General features: G+C 43.9%; 1 protein-coding gene across 3 annotated transcripts in view; it reads right to left on the reverse strand.

The window, feature by feature from the left end:
- The window catches only part of DNAH17 (dynein axonemal heavy chain 17), a 12,633,448-nt gene that overhangs the window by 11,678,864 nt on the left and 936,582 nt on the right, over positions 1 to 18,002 (reverse strand). For all 3 annotated transcript variants that reach the window (XM_078653923.1, XM_078653924.1, XM_078653922.1), the window contains exon 8: positions 1,757 to 1,909. In XM_078653923.1, the coding sequence (XP_078510049.1) occupies positions 1,757 to 1,909 (153 nt within the window). The remainder of the gene's footprint in view (positions 1 to 1,756; positions 1,910 to 18,002) is intronic.

The following is an 18,002-nucleotide window of genomic DNA, read 5'->3' on the forward strand; positions in this document are numbered from 1 at the left end:
GTAAAGGTGAAGCGGGGCTGGTGAGTGGGAGAGTAACCTAGTCCCGATTCGGCCCTTGTGTCACCTTCTTGTTGTGGTGTACGCCTGGATTTAAGTGTCGTGGAAACGGTGAGGGGGAGCGGGAGGGAGGGAAGCCACAGTCGCAACTCCCAACAGACTCCCATTTCCAACTGGCGTAGACATTGTTCCCGAGTGTTGTTAGGACCCAGCCCACAGAGGCCTCCAGACAGTCACTGGGGCAAACCGTCCCATAACCAAACCAACTGTCCCAATGTCTCCCCGGTCTGGTGTTCGCCATGTTGTTGCCCGGGCTAAGCTGGGCCGGTAACGCTCAGCTCACCTCAGAGGAAGGGAGTATGCAAATCAGTACGTTGAGGCCCAGCTTCAATCACTCCTCTGGGTATCCCCCTCGCTGCCTGACTTCTGAGAGGGAAACATGCAGCTGGAGGGGGAGGCAGCCTGGGCCCGAACGGACACTCGTTACAACTCCCCCTTGTACCGCTGGCGGTGCGCAGTTATGGTTTGGTCAGTGGGACTGTGCTATGCGGCCAACGAGCTGGCTTGCCGCAAAACGCCCTTCTCAGTGCCACTGCATTACATCATTGGGGGTCCTAGGCCCAATCGACCTCTGGTCCCCCTTCCTCGTTAGCTGTGGGTGATGCCGTACAACCTCTCTGCCCAGCTCACCACTCCGGTGGTATCAGCACCTGGGCCGGAAGGTGTCCTCGGTGTCCACTGCCTGTCAGGGCCGCCCAGGCGCTTCAGTTCAGTCTGGGCCTGCTCCTCCCCACAGCACCCCAGCACCGCTCCCTCTCAGGGCTCGTGAGTCATCAAGCCGAGCCGCTTCTTATGCTGGAACCGGGCGGTGCAAATGACAGTCTCCCTGCATCTGACACAGCTCCCGACACCATCAGTTGCAGCCCAGGTTTTTCTGATGGACGTTCCTTGCCCCTGTGAGTGATGCAGCCGCGACAGTTGGGCTGTAGGTTCCGGCGCTTAGTAGGCCACGCTCCGTGTATTTGGGGTGTCAGAGGCCCTACCTTTTCTTAAAGACCTCTGCTGGGATCCATAGGAGCTAGACAGTGCCCCCTGTGCCTGTTTCCTCGAATTTGGCTGGATTTACGCAGTATTGGCCAGGATAATTGGGGGTTAGGGCAAGGAGCGGACTTAGAAAACGTCCAGCATCTTAGGCACCTCGCCATGTCCCCCATTATTCATTGAATGTTTGTTGTGTCGGTCTAATTTGATTAAGATAACTTCTAGTTTTGTAAACTGGTGTGGAGTCGTTTTGTGGTGTCTTTCACTGTGTTACTGTACTAAAGTGTTGCACAAATACTTTACACATTGCCTCTGTGTTAAGCCTGCATGCTTTGTGCCAAGCTACCAGAGGTTGAGCTCAGATTATCTTATCTGTGTATCTGGCTAACCCTGACTAGAGGGGAGAGTTCTGCCTGGTTTAGGTGTAAACCCTAGCTATCCAAAAAAACATTTCTAATAGTTATGTTACTGCATTGTTTGAAGTTGTGTTGTAATGTGATTGTTATCTCTGTTTTGATCGTTTTGTTGTCTTATGTTCGTGTTGTTATTTTGTTTTGTGCTTTATGGTGTACTGTGGTCTGTAGCACTTCTGGAGAAGTTAACGCGTGCTGCTACATTTCCAGCAAAAGTAGCATTCTTTTTAAAGTCCTAGTGACAAACAATCATTAAGCAGCCTGACATGACATATACAATCTAAAGTTGACAAAATATACTACACCTTAAAGAAAAGATGCATCTCGGAACAACAGTAGTTATATGTGCTGTAAAGTCTCTGCAGAACCTTAACAACCAATTGGATTTTTGCCACGGACTCTTCTATTTCTCCTTGCAAGCCTTTCATAATTTCTTCTGCACCCAAAAAGGTCCGTATCTGGATAAAAGAAAACATATTAATACAGATAGGACATGCACTCCCCTAAATTCAGTTTAAAGAAAGTTTTGCAGTTTTCTGAAAAACATTTTAAATTAATTTTTCATTACGTACTTGTCAGGCTTGTCCAGGTTGGTATCTTTCTACCCCAATGCTCATTAAACTCATAGAAAAGCGAATCTGACATTGTTACTTTAATAGAGGGGAGCCAAAAATATCAAGCACCCTTAGGAACATCAATTTCATCAATTAAATGTTACTTACCCAAAGTGGTTGTACCAGGACTCCTTCTGATGAGCAGATACAGAAGGGGTCCATGTTCCCTGTTGCTCTACCTACATTGCATATATTAGCTCTGAAAATCTATGAGTTAGTGGATAGGCTACATATAGGACAGATAGGAAACAGAGATGCAACAACAGCTCTGTGTATCTAAAGGAACAGTTACTCACTCCAAGGAAATCTCCATTATAACCATAAACAATGGAATATATATTATATATATATATATATATATATATATATATATATATATATATATATATATATATCCTTTCAGGATAGAAGTGCGATGTAGGTTGTGGGCGGCTGCCTCTTCCGGGGGAGGGGGTCCGTGAGCGTAATCAACCAACTTCCGTGTGATAATATCCAAACAGTATTCCGCAAGTCGTCTCTCGCTCACCAGCCAGCAATGCTTCAGAGGAATATATGCCATATATTAAAAAATACACAAATACCATATTTATAAAAAATCATTTTTACAAATATTAAAAAATTTGCTACAGTACTGGAATTGAAAATTGATGGCTGAATAAATTAAATGCGTGCAAAATATCGCTTTGTGCAAACAATTGGTTGGTCGAATGTGTATCAAGTAGTGCCCATTCAGAAAGTGCCTTAGTAGTGCAAAAATGTGATTGTGCAAATGTGCAGATATTTTATAAATGTGGAGTTTTTAAAAAATATGTTTTAGTTTAAAAGATATATATATATATTAAAAAGTCAATATATATATTAAAAACAGGAAAGGGAGGGGAAGAAGATAGTTGTTAAAGCAGCTGTGGAATCAATTCTGCAGAATTGAAATTCATATGTTACACTTGATAATAGCTTTATAAAAAAGTTGTGAAGGTCCTCAGTGTTGTTGAGCCCTTTTCGATGCTTACTGTCCAGTTCTAGAATGATTTTGGACTCTAGTTGTCTTAAAGCTTTTTCCCTATTGCCTCCTCTAGGGCTTTCTGGGATAGCTGCAATCACAAAATACTGAAGACATTTGAGATAATTGCCATGCACGGCTTTAAAGTGTCTGGCAACCGGGTACGCTGTGTTGTTGTTAGCTATTGCCCTTAGATGTTGGAGGATTCTGACAGGCACCTGTAGTTTAGTACTGCCTACATATCTGAGGCCACAGGAGCACGTCAGAACGTATACAGCGTACTCGGTTTTGCAATTAAAATTGCCTTGAATTTTGATCTCAGGGCTGAAGGGGGTTTTGTATTTGGTGGTGGAAATGCCAAATTTACAAGCCCTGCATGATGAGCATTAGTAGAAACCTTGTCTGGGTTGTAGCCAGGTGTTTTTTTTACTTTTTAAGGTTTATGGATTGCTGCCCACAATTTGAGATCTCATTGAAATCCCACTACAGAATGTAATGGTAGGGATGTTGGGTAAGTCAGGGGCTAGGACTGTATCCGTCAGCACTATCGGCCAATTACGAGTAATAATAGATCGAATTTGGCGTTGCTGTTTGCTAAAAGTAAGGATGAGCCTAGGTGTATTGGTTTCATTGATGACTTCTGCGGTGGTATTGGTGGATTCTAAAAGTGTTTCTCTTGGCCTCATAGTGACCTTAGTCAGGGCTTGGTTGAGGGTAAACAATGTTATCAAGTTCCCCCAGACAACTCGATCTATTTGGGATGATCAACATACACTTTTAGCATCTATCATGTGTAAAATGTACAAACAAGAAAGTGCTGCTGGTATATTTTCAATGTCTATGGTATCACATGACATGGGTGTAAGCATCACTTAAAAACGACATAAAACAGTAAGTGAACTGCGTTTCCGCCAGTAAGGAATTAGTTACTTACCTGTACACTATAGTTCTCCAGTATTATCTTTCATAGATTCACATGCTTGTATCTTCCCCGTCGTCATGGTGGGAGTCTCACGGTAACAGAATGACCAAGCAGTATCATAGAGAAGAAAAACTGCATAGAAAATCCCCATAGGGGCTGTATTATTTGGTAACCAGACCACATCCTTGTTTGGACCAAAAGCCAGCCAATCAGCATTGCTGCCCTGCCCTCACACTCCCCAGCAGAAGCTTCCTGCCTCAGATTTCCGTCCCCGAGTGAGAGACATGGATAAATACCGAGAAACAGGATCTGCCTGAGAAACGGGGAGGCGGGCGGGCGCATGTGAATCTATGAAAGATAATACTGGAGAACTATAGTGTACAGGTAAGTAACTAATTCCTTCTCCAGTATTACATCTTTCATAGATTCACATGCTTGTATCAGAGTAGTAAGCAGTGCTCACCAAATTAGTAGCGTTTCCAGGACAGAACTAAAAAAGGAAGCTCTGCCGTAAGACAAAGGTATAACAATACACATCATAATATACGAAATACGATAAATGCATGTTGACACATATCAAAGTATTGCATAAACAACAAAACATGCCATTATGTCATACCTTACTGAAAAAGACGTTTCAGAACAGCTTGTCCCACTGCCATGTCCTCTTTCCACGCAGTGTCCAGACAGTAGTGTCTCGTAAAAGAGTGCACGCTCTTCCACGTCGCTGCTCTGCAGATGTCAGGCAGCGCCACTCCTGCAAACAAGGCCATCGAAGTTGCCATCTTCCTTGTGGAATGTGCATGTACCTTAGAATCTAGCGGCTTCCCCGCTTTTTCATGACATTTCAGGATAGCTGCGGAGATCCATCTGGCAATACTCAGTCTTGACAAAGGAAGACCCTTCCTTTGCCCTTCAAAAGCAATGAACAATTGCTTGGACTTGCGGAACGTTTTTGTCCTTTCAATGTAGAACTTTAGGCATCTGGAAATGTCTAAAGAATGTAAGGCTCTTTCTGCCTCCGATGAAGGATTGCTGAAAAAAGTAGGCAAAATAATGGGTTCATTGAGGTGAAAAGATGTTGCCACCTTGGGAATAAAGGTAGGATTTGTCCTTAGGATAACCCTGTCTTGACGAAATTGTAAGAAGGGTTCCTCCACTGAAAAGGCCTGGATTTCACTAACCCTCCTTGCTGATGTTAAGGCGAGAAGGAGGGCCGTTTTCCATGACAGGAACTGCAAATCTGACTTGTGAATAGGCTCGAAAGGAGGCCTCATAAGCTGTGATAGTACTGTGTTGAGGTGCCACGGCACAGGAGGGCGTTGGATGGGTGGATAAACCCTAAAAAGTCCCTTGATAAACTCCTTTATTATCCTGGAGGACCAGAGAGATGGTTCATTTGGCTTCCGCCTGAAGCGCGATATTGCTGCCAAGTGTACCTTGACCGAGGCATGCGACAGACCTGCCTTAGATAGTGACAGCAGGTAAGGGAGGATACCTTCAGGTGGTACTTCAAACGGATGCAAGTTTTGTCTGCTGCACCAATGGCAGAAACGTGTCCATTTCGCTGCATATGTTTTGTTTGTTGATACAGCTCTAGCCTGTGAGAGAACATGTCTGCATTCTTGTGAAATGTCTAGATTTTGAAACTCCCGCTCGTGAGGTTCCATGCTGACAATTTTAGAGATTGTAGATTCGGATGCAGAATTTGCCCTTCTTGCATGGAGATGAGGTCTTGAAATGTCGGGAGCTGGATTTTCTCGCCCCTCGACAAAAGAAGTAGGTCTGGAAACCACGCCTGTCTCGGCCAGGCTGGTGCTATCAGTATGATCCGGCACGGTTCCAATCTCATTTTGCGCAGTACTCGCGGTATCAACGGGAAGGGAGGGAACGCGTATGCAAACCTTCCTGTCCAATCCATGAGGAATGCATTTCCCTTGGAGCCCTGTTGATGGTATCTGGACGCGAATTGAACGCACTTTGAGTTGTTTTGCGTTGCGAACAAATCTAATGTGGGAGTGCCCCACCTTTGAAACAAGAGGCGAACCTGAGTGTGGTGTAGTTCCCACTCGTGCATCGCCTTGGTAGTACGGCTCAGGGCGTCCGCCCGTGTGTTGAGGACTCCCTGAATATGCTGAACCTGAATTGAAATTCCATTGGTTATGAGCCATTTCCAGATTCTTTGCGCCAATGTCGACAGTTGTTTGGATCTCGTACCGCCCTGCTTTAGTAGGTAAAACATGGTAGTGGTGCTGTCCGTTTGGATCAGTACTGACGATTGGCGTATTCTGGGGAGAAATGCTTGAAGACCTAGGAACACCGCTTTGAGCTCCAACATGTTTATGTGAAGCTGAGCTTCCCAGTCTGACCAAAGGCCCTGAATTTCCAGCTCCTGAAGATGCGCACCCCATCCTTTCAGCGAAGCGTCCGTCGTCATCATGAAGTCGTGATCTAGAGGAATGAAGCTCAAGCCTTGATCCAAGTTCTTTCGAATCTTCCACCATGACATTGCCACCTTCATATGGCTCGTGATGGTAATGCGATCCTCGAAGGTACCTTTGGCCTGGGCCCACTGCTCGTCCAGTTGTTCCTGCAAAGGCCTCATTCGAAGCCGACAGTTTGGCACCAGAGGGATGCAGGATGACATCATCCCCAACATGGATTTGTATATCCTCACGGAAGTGGACCTTTTTGCTTGAAGAGCTGCCGTTAGCCTCATGATCTTTCCCATTCGTTCTTCGGAAGGGTAGGCTTTCCCTGCACTGGTGCATATCCATGCCCCCAGGAACTGGATGCCCTTGGCCGGAGTCAGCGAGGATTTCTCTAAGTTGGTCTTCAGGCCCAATCGCTGAAACAGCCGGATGCAGCTCTGAAGAGATGTTTCTGCCTCCCTGAAGGATGGACCTGTCACCAGCCAGTCGTCCAGATATGGGTAAATGTAATGCCCTTGCAGTCTTAAATGGGCTGCCACCGGGGCCATGCATTTGGTGAATACCCTCGGGGCTGACTTGAGTCCGAATGGCAGGACCTTGAACTGGAAGTGGCGACTCTCCACAACAAATCTGAGATACTTCCTGTGCTTCCGAAGAATTGGAATATGGAAGTACGCATCCATGAGATCTAAGGAGGCCATGAAGTCGTTTTGTTTTATCAGTAGAAGAATTTCTTGTAACGATAACATTCTGAAGGGTATCTTTTTTATGTATCGATTTAGATCCCTTAAGTCCAATACCTGCCTCCATTTCCGGGTTTGTTTCTTTTTGATGAGGAAGAAATGCGAGTAAAAGCCTTTCCCTCTGAGATGTTGCGGCACTTCCTCTATGGCTCCCTTTTGCAGAAGCGAGAGAACTTCCTTCTGCATTTCCTGGCGATGTTTGCTGAGCCTGAGTACTGGGGGTTGATCCGGAGGTATCTCCACAAATTCCAGAATGTGGCCCCTGCTTATGACATCTAAAACCCATTTGTCCGATGTAATGGACATCCAGTTGTTGTAAAATTGAGACAGATAGTGGTCTTTGTCGTGGATCCGTTGTGTGGGGAGCGCCGGCCTGAAATCATTGACGTCTATTAGACTGCTGAGGTTTCCCCCTGGCGTTAGATTTGCCTCTGGACTGTTGTTGGTAAGAGGAGTTGGAGGACCTGAATTGGTTGTTAGTGTTATACTGTCGATATCCCTGCTGATTGTACGGCTGATATCGGTTGGATTGAAAAGAGGATCTTTGATTAAATTGACCTCTTGAACCTCTCCTCCGAAAGGACTGAAACCTTCCTTGCTGAAGTGATCCCAGCGCTCGAGCTGTATCCGTGTCCGATTTTATGCCTTGCAACGCCTCATCGATATGCTTTCCAAATAAGTTTTCACCGTCAAAAGGCATATCAACGATTTTCGCCTGTACCTCTGGACGAAAAGACGTCGCCTTGAGCCAGCCCTGTCTGCGAAGCGAAACCGCTCCCGCCATCTGCCTGAAGGCCATGGACGAAATATCCATGGCGATGTCGATAGATTCGGCAGCAGATTTAGAGCCTTCCTTAAGAATGGCTGCCGCTTCCTCCTTTTTGTCCTCTGGAAGAGCAGAAAGTATGGGTGCAATATCAGACCACATTTGCCTGTTGTATCGTCCAAGCAGTGCCATAGCATTTGCCGCTTTAATGGTAGAGGCAGCCATGACTGCAAACCTCTTACCTGCTCCATCCATTCTCCTTCCCTCCTTGTCAGGTGGCACTAGGGAAGTAGCCACCGGGTTCTTAGAATTTCTTTGTGCCGCCTGCGTCACAACTGATTCAGGCCTGGGGTGCCCAATGAGGCAGGCTTTTGTGGACTCTGGGGCTCTGTATTTCTTGTCAATGCGGGGAACTGAGACCGCAATAGACGCAGGTGTTTTCAAGATCTTCAGACCCTCCTCCCAGATGTGAGGGATAATTGGAATAGAGCGAAGCGACCTCTTGTTTTCATCTTTGAAGTCATACAAGAAACAATCCGTTTGTTGTACCTCAACATCCAGATTGAATCTTTTGGCCGCCCTTTCCATGAGATCATGAAAACCTCCGATATCTTGAGGAGGGGAGGTAGATTTGAGTGGTTCAGGCGATGCAGTCGATGGTAAAATGTATTCGTCCCATTCCTGTCCTGAAGCATCCTGAACGAGTTCTCCTTCTTCAGGCTGCTCATCCTCGTCGGATTCCGTAAGGTCGTCCCTTATAGTAACAACCTGCGGCGATCTCACCCCCTGTTCTTGTTGAGCAGGTGCTGCAGGTGTCTGAGAGAAAGGCGTCTGCCTAGCTGGTTGCGAGGAATTCGCCTCTGGGAAGCGACGGTAGTAGTCATTCAACATCAACCTAAGATCAGAGACAAGGTTGAGGGGTATAGACATCGTCTCCTGATGATCTTCCTCCCTCGAGTCCTCATGCTGCTCCTCCTCTTCTTCATCATAATCACCAGATTCCTGAAATGACTCATATCTGGAAGATTGTGGTCTGTCCTTGAAGGAATAAACCTCCTCTTCATCCGTGTCTTGGCTCTTTATCTGCAGCTGAGAAGGACTGTAGGCGGCACCTGAGGACTCCTCGCCATCTGAGTCCTGCTCTAGCAATGAGGACGGCGGCAAAGGTGAAATCTTTGTCCACGAGGTGAACTCTGCAGCTTCACTGATGGTAGATGAACCCCTTGTAGACTGAAAAGACCGGATCGAGATCATGGTCTTCGACTGCGGTGATTTGAATGCTTTTGCGGAAGAAAGCACGATTTTCGTCGACGGAACCGTCGTCGACGGGCCTTTCGTCGACGGAACCATCGTCGGTGGGACTTTCGTCGACGGAACCATCGTCGACGAGACCTTCGTCGACGGGACCATCGTCGACGGGACCTTCGTCGACGGGACCTTCGTCGACGGGACCTTCGTCGACGGGACCTTCGTCGACGGGACCTTCGTCGACGGGACCTTCGTCGACGGGGCCCCCGTAGACATCTTCGACGTCGAACCTGTCGTCGACGGAGTCGTCATGGTCGTCGTCGACGGCCTGTTCGTCGACATTGAGATTTTACTCGTCGATGTTGTAATCGTAGACGTCGCAGTCGTCGACGTAGCTTTAGACCTTATCGTCGACGAAGCCACAGTCGTCGACGAAGTCGTCGTTGACGGAGCCGAAGTCTTCACCACAGATCTTGGAGCAGAAGCCAGCGAGCTGGTAGAGGGTGCAGACCCAGGTTCCTTAAGACTGGACTGTCTCACCACAGGAGTAATAGGAAGAGATGCGGTTGATTTCTCCTTAGTTTTACTCTTTTTAGACTCCACTCTCTCCACAGAAACAGAAGCCTTTCTTTTCTTGGGAGTTGAATGAGAAGATCCCTCCTCAGAATCTGAGCCTGATGTGGCCTTCTTCTTCTGAAGCCATAACAGTAGTCTAGCCTCTCTGTCTCTTTTAGTTTTGTCAGAAAATTTTCTACAAAACTTACAGTCTTTCACCAGGTGTTTAGGGTGGAGACAGTAAAGGCAGTCCTCATGTGGGTCCTCAGAGAACAGTCTGGCCTTCCCACAGGACCTGCATGGCCTGAACAGCCTCTTTTTAGAGCCGTCAGCCATTATAAGAGAAATAAGTACACACAGTACCTTAATGTAGAAGACAGGAAACAAGATTCCAAAAGGTCAAAAGTTCACTCAGGAACAGAAGAAAACTGAGCAGAGCTCAGGGAGACTCCTTATCACACGAAGGCGGTTGGAAATCTGAGGCAGGAAGCTTCTGCTGGGGAGTGTGAGGGCAGGGCAGCAATGCTGATTGGCTGGCTTTTGGTCCAAACAAGGATGTGGTCTGGTTACCAAATAATACAGCCCCTATGGGGATTTTCTATGCAGTTTTTCTTCTCTATGATACTGCTTGGTCATTCTGTTACCGTGAGACTCCCACCATGACGACGGGGAAGATACAAGCATGTGAATCTATGAAAGATGTAATACTGGAGAATCAAGGATACCTTGTTATTCGAAACACGTCTGACGAGGCTTCAACAAATTAAGACCTGCCAAACCACGTAATTCGGTGTCCATTTCCCTTCCTCTGAAGCATTGCCGGCTAGTGTGCGAGAGACAACTTGGGGAATACTGTTTGGATATATATATATATATATATATATATATATATATATATATATATATATATATATATATTCACTGAAAAAAACATAGGTTTCATGCCTTATATAGTTAGGAATTAGCATTTAAACAACCTTTGAAATTCACTCAAAAAACTATACGTTTTAGGGGTGTTATAGTTAGCTGGACATTTCACTCATACAAAACCATTGAACTTGCTCCTATATAGTTAGTTGTACTAACTATATTTCGCGCGCCCTCAATCCACTGCTGATGATCTCACATATTACATCATTCATGACATGGTCAGTGACATCACTGATGACATCTCAAATGACATCACTGATGACATCACTGATGACATCATCCAGTGAATGTTGTTTGCTTCTTTATTTAAATATGCATTATATATATAGCAATTTGCATTGAGGAATGAGTGGATATATAAAAATAAATATTTGGATGGAGGATTTAGAAGCAGTGTAATTGACTGTTTACTTTAACAATGTATAGTTTATCACTAAATATAGTGGATAGTGACTAAACTGTGTGAATATCTGTATCACTTTGTCAGTTGTTGTGTAAACTGGTTCTCAAGTTGCTTACTAGCTATGTGAAAGTGTATTTTTGTTATTAATTAGTTAACTGAGTATTTGTATGGGAGAGTGAATGTGTGTGTGGTTCGGTGGGGGGGGTGTGACTGCCCAAAGATGTGTGAATAGTTGATTCAGTAGATATATGGAGTTAAAAATACATATTCTAACATTTGGCAGCGTATGTGACAGTATAAGAATACATAAGACTCAATGATTGTGTGAGTGACTGTATACTTGTAATAATGATTTTATAATACATTAAGTATGACTTACTATGAAGTGGTGTTTGTATAAGTGTGTAGCTAAGTAAGTATGTAAGTATGATCTATTGTTTGCATAAGTGAGTAGGATAACTTCATATGTCAATAGGTTGTGTGCTGGTGTGTGATGTCGATATAGGTGTATAAGTATTTTTGATAGTGTTTTATTGTTCATTGACAGCATGTATGAGTGAATCTACAGGTAAGTGATTAGATGTGTGTATACATCTAGGAATCAGTTCAGTTCAAAATCTTTATTTCGGCATATATGCCATAAAAGAACAGTGCACACATTACATTGCATTCCATAAAATAAAACACATATCACTACTTAAAAACATTGGTTAAAAACAATTAATGTTGGAAGATAATTTGAGCGGAAACAGTACATTCATATATCGTTGGGTGGACCACCACATCGGTTCCAAACAAATCAGTTAAGTTTACAATTGATGCCCCATTTTTTTCCTTTGATAAAAAATAGAAGGTAGAAATCTACTGACACTAAATGTTATCTGTTGAGAAGTATTAGTTGTAAGGATTCTCAGAGCCTGTGAACATGACCTCAGGCCTAAGAGTAGGCATATTGGTTTGATCCATCTCTTTCTTGCCTGTGCATACTGAGGGCAAAAGAGGAGGATATGCTGCTCGTTTTCAATCTGGTCATGTTCACACATGGGACAAGTTTCGTCCATTGCTGGGGACGATAGATCGCGATTCCTAGCCCAACGAGCCAAAGTTGTTTTAATTAAAAGGTTTCCATACCTAAATTTTAAAAATAAAGTTTTGGCAAGTGGGGGCTCTATTTCATCCATAAAAATCTCGTAGAGAGGTCCGTCCTTAAAGTTTAGGAACTTTGAGACTAGGGTCCCACTGGTTGTGTTGCTTACAATCCTATTTACTATAAAGGTCCAAAAGGCCCTTTTTAGGATTAGTTTGGGGTTGGCTGGTAATTGCTCCGGGTTCTCCCAGAAGTGTATCAGTCCTATACTACTCAACCAGGTCTTAATATGCCTTAGCCATCTAGGAATCACTGAGTGGGTTTTTAGATACTTGTTTTGCTGTGTCAATTGATTTAAATATGATACTCTGTATTTTACAAAGAGTGATGAAAGATTTTACTAGAGAAGGAAAAGTTGAATATGATTGTCACGAGGATGATGTCATCAGTGATGCCATCAGTGATGTCATTTGAGATGTCATCAGTGATGTCACTGACCATGTCATGAATGATGTGATATGTGACATCATCAGCAGTGGATTGCGGGTGCGCGAAATATAGTTAGTACAACTAACTATATAGGAGCAATTTCAATGGTTTTGTATGAGTGAAATGTCCAGCTAACTATAACACCCCTAAAACTTATAGTTTTTTGAGTGAATTTCAAAGTTTTTTTAAATTCCTAACTATATAAGGCATGAAACCTATGGTTTTTTCAGTGAATTTGCAAGGTTTTTTAAATGCTAATTCCTAACTATATAAGGCCTGAAACCTATGGTTTTTTCAGTGAATTTCAAAGGTTTTTTAAATGCTAATTCCTAACTATATAAGGCCTTAAACCTATGGTTTTTTTCAGTGAATTTGCAAGGTTTTTTAAATGCTAATTCTATTAGCGGATTACGTTTAAATATATTAATATCCTAGTGGGACCACCTGAGCAACCCTAGGGGGTCAGGGTGTTTCTACCCTGCCCCCTTTTTGTGTTCTACACGCTTGTTTTTCTGCTTTCTTGTGCCTCAGTCTACCGAGCACAAGATGGATGCCAACACTTCCTGGTTAGAAGTGTTGACAGCCAATGAGCATGCAGCTTTCTCGGTAGGCATGCTGATTGGCTGCCACTGTCTGTCAACACTAGCACAAGATGGATGCCAACACTTCCTGGTTAGAAGTGTTGACAGCCAATGAGCATGCAGCTTTCTCGGGAAGGCATGCTGATTGGCTGCCACTGTCTGTCAACACTCCAAACCTGGAAGTGTTGGCAGCCATCTTGTGCCTCGGTAGAACCAAGGCACAAGAAAGCAGTGAAACAAAGGTGGAAAACTCGCAAAGGGGGCAGGGTAGAAGCACCCTGACCCCCTAGGCCTGCCCAGGGGGTCCCACAAGGACCCCCCAGGCCCAAATAAAAAATATATTTATTTTTTTAAATCACTAGGTATGCGTACCCCGCGACTTTTTAAAAAAAATAAAAAATTTTTGCCTTGGGGGTCCTTGTGGGACCCCCTGAGCAGGCCTAACGGGTCAGGGTGCTTCTACCCTGCCCCCTTTTTGAGTTCTACACGTTTGTTTTTCTGCTTTCCTGTACCTCAGTCTACCGAGGCACAAGATGGCAGCCCAAAATTTCTGTTTTGGAGTGTTGACAGACAGTGGCAGCCAATCAGCATGCAGCTCGTGCACGGAGAGGTACGCGCATGTACGCGTACATACGCGTACAGTACGCGTACGGTACGCGTACGGTGCGCGCCTATAGATATATACATTTTTTTAAAGTTAATTTTCGTAAAAACCACTGGAGCAACTTTCACCAAATATAGAAAAGGCACTTCTGCGTACCAGTCCCTACAATTTTGCAAAGTTTGGTGTAATTCCATTCAGCGGTTCGGGCTGTAGCCTTGTCTATTCGTCCTATAGAAATTAACATGGGGAAAACACGTTTTGGGACCCCCCTTTTTTCTCGGCCCCCGCATGACGAATACCCCCGAAACTTCCAGGGAAAAAGCGGGGCGGAGCTGGCCTAAATTTTTGAAAATTACACGCAAATTCCTCAACCGGCGCCAAAGTTATTCCCAATAGAATGTTGCTGATTTCCTATGGTAGCTAGGTCTTAACTATACATACCTACTGGCTATTGCCAGTAGGCAATATATATATATATATATATATATATATATATATATATATATATATATATATATATATATATATATATATATATATATATATGTATATATATATATATATATATATATATATTTCATGCTTTCCGCATATGAATTTAAATACCTTTAAAAACTGCAGCGGTCGCCAGTAGGTAAGTATAGTGGGATCTAGGTTCAATAGGAAAGGAGTTTTTCGTTTTGCTGATAACTTTGGTGCCGTTTGACAAATCTTCACAAAATATTCAAAACTGGTACACAGCTGAGCTGCTGTATGGAAGGTTTCGGGTTGATTCATCAAGCGTGGGCTGAGAAAAAAGGTGGTCCCAAAACACATTTTCCCCAATGCAATTTCCCATAGGGATGTTAGGAACGACTACAGCCCAAACCGCTGGATGGAATTACTCCAAATTTGGCAGAAAGCTAGTTCTTAGTCCAGAAAGAGCCCTTTATGTAATTTATTGTAAATCCATTCAGTAGTTTTGAAGTTATTAAAGAAAAAAGAAATATAGACATCTGGGCGGACCAAAAGCACAGATCTCATGGTGAGTTCTGATTGGCTGCCAACACTTCAAACAGGAAGCGCATGCAGCCATCTTGGGACTTTTGACTCAGCCTGAGTCTCAAGAAAAAACAAAGTGGTAAGCCTTGCTCACCCTCTTCGCTGGTCCTAAATGTACTGAAGCAACATTTGAGCTCTGGGTAAACAAAAGGCTGATTGGTATTAGAAGTAGCGGTGCGAACTGAAACACAAGGTAGCTGCTTAAAACTAGCTCCGATTGATTGCTCCATGATGAAGCAGCGTGAAGAGGGGAGTTCTGAAGAGAGCTTTTTCGGCATCAGCTTTTTTGGGCAAATCACTTCATCTCGCCATGCCTACAAAAATGAATGTCCACGTGTAAAGTAATTTGTGATAATGTAAAGCACTTAAATACCTTCAGGTGGTGTTGGTGCGAAATAAAACTGCACAAAAAAAAGTAACTGGTGCTGATGTAAAGTGCTCCAATACCTTCTGGAATGTTGGCACTATATAGAACTGCACAAAAAAAAGTGAAAAGCAGAGTTAGGGGAGGAGAGGATCTGTGCAACGGAGTTCAGCAGGGCAAGTATCGACGGGCAGGGAGTGGACAGGCAACCAACAGCAAATGCAGGCAGCCACGTAGAGATTAAGGGTCTGGTTTAGACCCTGGAGGATGGGTTACTCTGCCACAAATATCCCGTATGCCGAAATATGAATCCCATTATATCCTATGGGATTTATATTTTGGTGGAAGTGAGATCCATCACTGTTGTGATGGAATAACCCGTGTGCCAAGATCTAAACAAGGCCCTAAGTGATTTGGCTCTAATCACAAAATGTGGAACTGAGACTGAGGCTAGGGAGATGATGTGGCGTCCTCTTGGGAGAGGATGTGGCATAAGGGTCACAGCTGCCAGTTATGGGGCTGGGAAACCGGGTTTGAGTTTGCGTGTTGGATTAACAACCTTGATCTGGGCAAATCACTTAATCTCCCTGTGCCTACAAAAATGAGTGCAAAGGAAGAAAATAAGTTACTTACCTGTAACTACGGTTATCCAGTATTGGTGTCGTTAATAGATTCACATGTTTGAATCATTCCCCATCGTCAAGATGGGAGCCCCACGGTAACATAATCCTGCAGTAGTTAACAAATACCATAGGCTTTAATGGTCCTATGCCATGTTTTACATAGTCCAGCTATGTCTTTTTTTTAAAAAAAGGACCAAATGCTGAATGCAACCAATCAACTTCCAGCACCCTCTAGAACACTCCAAGCAAAGGCAGTTTCCCTCGGATTTTCCAAGTACCAGTAGGAAGTAAGTATCCCATAAAACAAAAGAAAGAAACCTCTATAGCAGAGGTCTTCAATCTGTGGGGCGTGACCCCCGGGGGTCCTGGAGTCATGGAAAGGGGATCGCACATTTTCAGGCCTCACTTCTGCCTGGAATTCAAAACGTGTTTTTCCTTTTGGAAAAAGACAACCGTCCGGGACGCTTAATTCTGATCGGTAAAATGCTTCTGCTAAAGTTAATTGCTTAAGTTAATTGAGTCTCCTGTGCAGTGAAACAAAGAGGCTGGGCAGACAGGTGAAACAATCCTTCACACCAGGGTGCCTGCTTAGCTGAATGAAATGCAAATGCAGCTAGGAGTTAATCTGCAAATGTAAAGGGTGCTTGGGAACGGTAATCACTCCAAGCATTGTGATTGCAAAGATTTTTTTGTTTTCAGTGGTAGAAGGAAGAGTTAATATCTGGGCTGTGAAGTATATGCTCTTAATTGTAACTGTATTTACACAGCGCTGAGCACCCCTCAGGAGGGTTGAAGGGACAGTTATGCAAAAAAAAAAATGTGCATTACTTATGTACTAATCTTACTAAAATCTACATTTTGGAAATTCCATTTTATCCAAACTATTTGCACAGTTTGTAGCAGTCTATTTTATAATGTGTGTAATGCAAGTATAAAATAATGACTTACGCATTCACAGTGCTTTCTGTCACAGGCTGTGACGTTGTAGCGCAAAAAATTACACAAGTCACTATTTTCCACTGCACCACCCAAATGTAATTCTGTGGCTCTCTGGTTACTGGCACAGACCTCTGCAGTGCATTAACTAATAGAGGTTTCATAATGTACTACAGTGCATTTCCCACTGAGTAACATGTGTTTAAGCTACCCATTATTTTATATGTAGCTACCTAATTGTGAAAGTCCCGAAAAACAAATAAAATATTTTTGAGCTAATTTATGAGACGCTTGTGCTGATGTACCGTCACCTTTTTTGAAGCTCTGGCAGTGCAAACATCTCAATCATATCTATGTGGCGACACAAAGACACCCAGTGTGGCTTTGCATGGCATCTTAGATATGGAGTAAGACAAAGCAGTGCAAGTCGCTGCGTTGCCTTACTCTTTGTCAAGTAGGAGTTCCATGGGCATTGCGATGGGTGTTCCCACTCACCGCCCATGAATTTTGATGCTGACCTAGATTTACAAAACAATGTAAACCTGGGCAGCGTCAACACCTTACGCCTCCACACACCAGGCATAATGGGGAGAAATGTTTTCATTCTCCTTATTATTTCCCCTTTCCATCATGCTGCATTCTGTAGCACACATAGAAAGAGGAAAACCCCTCTCTGGATTGTTTTTGTGCAGGAAGGTACTACTTCCTGCACAAAAACAATCCTGCCTATGTTGGTGTTAGGCACCAATTTGTCCACCAACACAGGGGGAAAGGACAGGAATGTACCATATTTCAGAAATAAGGTGCATTCCTGCCTTTTAATATTGGCCATATTGGCGTAGGGCAGCGTAGCAAGAAAGCTTGCGACGCTGCCCTACGCTAATTCCTCATAAATGAGGCCCTTTGTTTTTAGCCACACCTTTGACCACCCCCCCACACTCATTGACCTTTGGTTTGATAAATATTGTTTAATATTATTTCCCCAATGTAAAAATCATTTGCTGTCGGAATTGGGGGCGTTTATGGTTGTTGGTATTTTTCAATGATGGGGAGTACCAAGTTCTAGAAATTTTTGTCAGGAGGGTGTTCTTACGCCTAAAAGATTTTCACAGGGGGGTCTCAGCATCAAAAGGTTTGAAGACCTCTGCTCTACAGAGAGGAGAGTGGGTTGCATATGAATCTATGAAATATACCAATACTGGATAACCGTAGT

The sequence above is a fragment of the Lissotriton helveticus genome, chromosome 7 (genome assembly GCF_964261635.1).
Source record: "Lissotriton helveticus chromosome 7, aLisHel1.1, whole genome shotgun sequence".
Taxonomy (NCBI): domain Eukaryota; kingdom Metazoa; phylum Chordata; class Amphibia; order Caudata; family Salamandridae; genus Lissotriton; species Lissotriton helveticus.